Genomic DNA, 3,213 nt, shown 5'->3' with positions numbered 1-3,213 from the left:
CCCCCAAAGATCAAAACTTTTCATCAATTTATAACAATAAAAATCATAAATCATCATCATAAATACCGGTATCACACATTGTGAGCTGTAGATCTGCTATTTTCACTAGTTTGGGTCCCGGGCAAACTTCTAATTTCTCTTCTGGGTCCTGAGCTAAAAAGTTTGAGAACCCCTGACTGAGAGAATACAAATAAGGAACATGTCTCCACTTCTTAATTTTTCAATTTAAAGTTTGTATCACTGATTATGGGCCTTTAAAATCACTTTTTTATAATATCACACAGAATAACTTCTTTTCTCTAAAGGGGTTTGGCATCGCCGATGTCACCAGAGGGTCCTCTTTGGCTTGTTCTTCACAATAGGCCATCAAATCTTCTGCCGCTTTAGAAACCTGCACAAAAGTGTGTGTACACATGCAGTTACATTTAATTAAAGATGTACTATGTAACTTTCCTCTTCTACCCTGGGTTTTTGAACATTAGCCTCCTTTACTCTACCATACAGATATAACATTACATTTTAGTCATTAAAAAAGGTTGGGGTTACATAGTTCCGCTTTAACACTGGATTTGACTGTGTGTGGGCTGGTTTAGCTATAGGCCTACTTTGTTGCATGACTGCCCCGCTCAATGAGAATGACTTTTCATTGAGCAGCATACGATCTAAACTTTCATGACACCAGAGTGTCACCAGAGTTTCTGTACTATGCAGGTGTAAATGGTGCTACCCGAAGGACAGACTGACTTGATTTATCAAAACAGATACATTCTCTGACCATCTCTCACCATCATCCTCTCTATGTTCACCTCCAGTTTCAGTTGTTCCACGGTCTTCCGGGCTTCTGCAATCTTGGCCATATTGTTAGACATGCTGACTCTTTACCCCGGGTCAGTGAACCTGTATCAGAAGACAAGATTGAAGTGATCATAAAAGTGTGTTACTATGTCTGGTGATTGTATTTTGAATTGTTTATTTATTTATTTTTGTTTTGTCTGCATGTTGCCCCTCAATCAGCAGCAGAACAGCACTTGGTGTGATTCATTTGTTATGCTTTATTACATAGATTGTAGGAAATACAGGAAACCAAGAGCAGAGACATCTGAGGGTTAGATTTAAACTCCCGTCCTAATCATAATTGTAGCACATAACAGGCTGAGACATAATTTTCAGGAGAACACTTCTGATAGGAAGATATACCTGAATTATAATGTATAGGCCTATCTTTAATTCAGAACACACAAATAAAAGTGTTTGATATTCTAATGCCTGCACCTAGTATTCGTATTGGAAAATAAGGTTCAAGTCCCCTCAGTAGGGCAGTAAGGCCTTATTCGGCTCACCCAGGCACTCCAACCAACACAGTTTTTGTTTGCATTTGTGGAGCGTTCATTGTGTCTTTATTGCTGCACTAGCAACCCCTGCTGGTTGCTCTGGTGCATATATGCAGCACCTTCACGCTCCCCCACTGACACTCTGGTGAAAATAAACAGCTGGTGGTGACTCATGTGTATGGGAGCCTTGGGAGGAGATCACGTGCCTCCACTGTTGGTCTCTGGAGGTGTAGACTATAGTCTACTCTACAGTCTACACTACAGTGTTGGCAGTGACAGGGGCCACAGTACACATGGGGAAACTGACAACAGAGTTGCTGGGGGAATGGTCCAGTGAAGAAAAATAAATGTAAAATTCCATTGTGGGTATATGGGATTTTTTCTTTATCACACTATCACTAAACACCCAAACACCTGCATGTAGAAAAAACCCTATGGAAAAAACCAGGGATGTGGGCAGGGACACAAATTACCTTCTATGATATCACTAAGCATCATGAAGGTACTGAAAGAACCACCCACCTCAGACATCAGCAACATTATGAAAATTGCAAAAATATAATCATCTAGTGTTAAAGTAGGTGATAAATATATAGCTCTATTCTCATATCATTGCTATAGTGTGATTGTTCAGTAACAGGAGTATAAAATGTAAGCTTATGAATGGGTTCTCCCTCCTGATAGGATGAAATAGGTACCCCACCTGAAATTTATTTTCTGTTTATTGAAGAGCTGAGGAGTCCCCTGTTACTGAACTACTAGGAACCTATAGATACCATATTGAGTGCATGTATAGCCCAGACACTTTGCTATATATTTTTTTATTGCTGCCATAAAAATGTCTTGTTAGAATTTTGTTTTGCGTAACTTGTCTGTGTTTCATTGCTGTGATGAAACTTTGTTTCAATATTCTTGTTATTACTCCTCAGTCCTCACTGGGTCTCAGCTGGCACAGGGTGTGTCTCGGAGGAGGTGATGGGAGGGAGGGTGTTTCCCCAGGGTCATCTATCCACTTAGCCTATAATGTAAATACATCTAAGTAATATGACTGCCAGTCCAACACTTTGAATCTGTTCAATAAATGTTGTTTTGTTTGTTGTTATGCTCTACGTTTCGCACACTGTGCTGAGGTCACTTAAACTACAATATCTTATTTTAGGAATAACTTTTATACATTAAATAACACGCTTAAACACTTGGGAAACTACAATTTAAAACATACACACTGCTCTAACCCACCTATTCTGTTGATCAATCACTCAGACAGCACAGACACTCATTTCGTATAGCCTCGCCTCAGTCTTCACTTAAATTAAAAATATTGGCTTTTATATATTTTAGCCATCCTTTGCAACATAAAAAAACACTATTCTGTTCTTTATGTATACATTCATAATATATGATCTGGCAAAACAGCATTTATGTATGCACAAGTATCAATATCTCAACGATTCTCAACGAAGAGATTGATAAAAATAAATATCTGTCCTTTGTGAAAGCTCGTAATTAATTTCACTTACCACAAGAACTGACAGCTACAGGAGTTCCTTAGAATGTCTGTGTGTAGCTGAACCTGCAGGTACCCCACATGCACTTGCACTTTCCAATGAAGTGAGATTAATTGCAGAGATGAGGAGGGGAGGGCGTGAATAGGTTACCTCCTCAAATAATTAGCTGTGGTTCTGCCCCATGTTGGGCTCTTGTGCAGGCAACATGTGGTGTGACCTTCCTCTCTCCACTCAGTCTATCACTTCTATTTAACTTTGAGTCCATGACAAGCTTGTGTTTTGAAACAGAGCATTTACAACAGTTCTTAACTGTCCACTTTAAATTATATTTTCAATAGTAAATATGAAATTATTTTTTGTTGTTATAAACCTAG

At 38.8% G+C, this 3,213-nt stretch overlaps 1 protein-coding gene across 1 annotated transcript; it reads right to left on the bottom strand.

The window, feature by feature from the left end:
* Positions 1-268: 268 nt before the first annotated feature.
* Positions 269-869, bottom strand: LOC310860594 (guanine nucleotide-binding protein G(I)/G(S)/G(O) subunit gamma-8-like; the record flags this gene model as incomplete). The annotated part of the gene is made up of 2 exons (XM_083767604.1): positions 269-391; positions 786-869. The coding sequence occupies 2 exons, from the start codon at positions 867-869 to the stop codon at positions 269-271; spliced, it is 207 nt and encodes a 68-aa protein (XP_083623730.1).
* Positions 870-3,213: the final 2,344 nt, after the last annotated feature.

This window comes from Protomyctophum parallelum (genome assembly GCF_964188405.1).
Source record: "Protomyctophum parallelum genome assembly, chromosome: 1".
NCBI lineage: Eukaryota > Metazoa > Chordata > Actinopteri > Myctophiformes > Myctophidae > Protomyctophum > Protomyctophum parallelum.
Note: the sequence above shows the minus strand (reverse complement) of the source record. Positions and strands in the feature narration are given on the sequence as shown.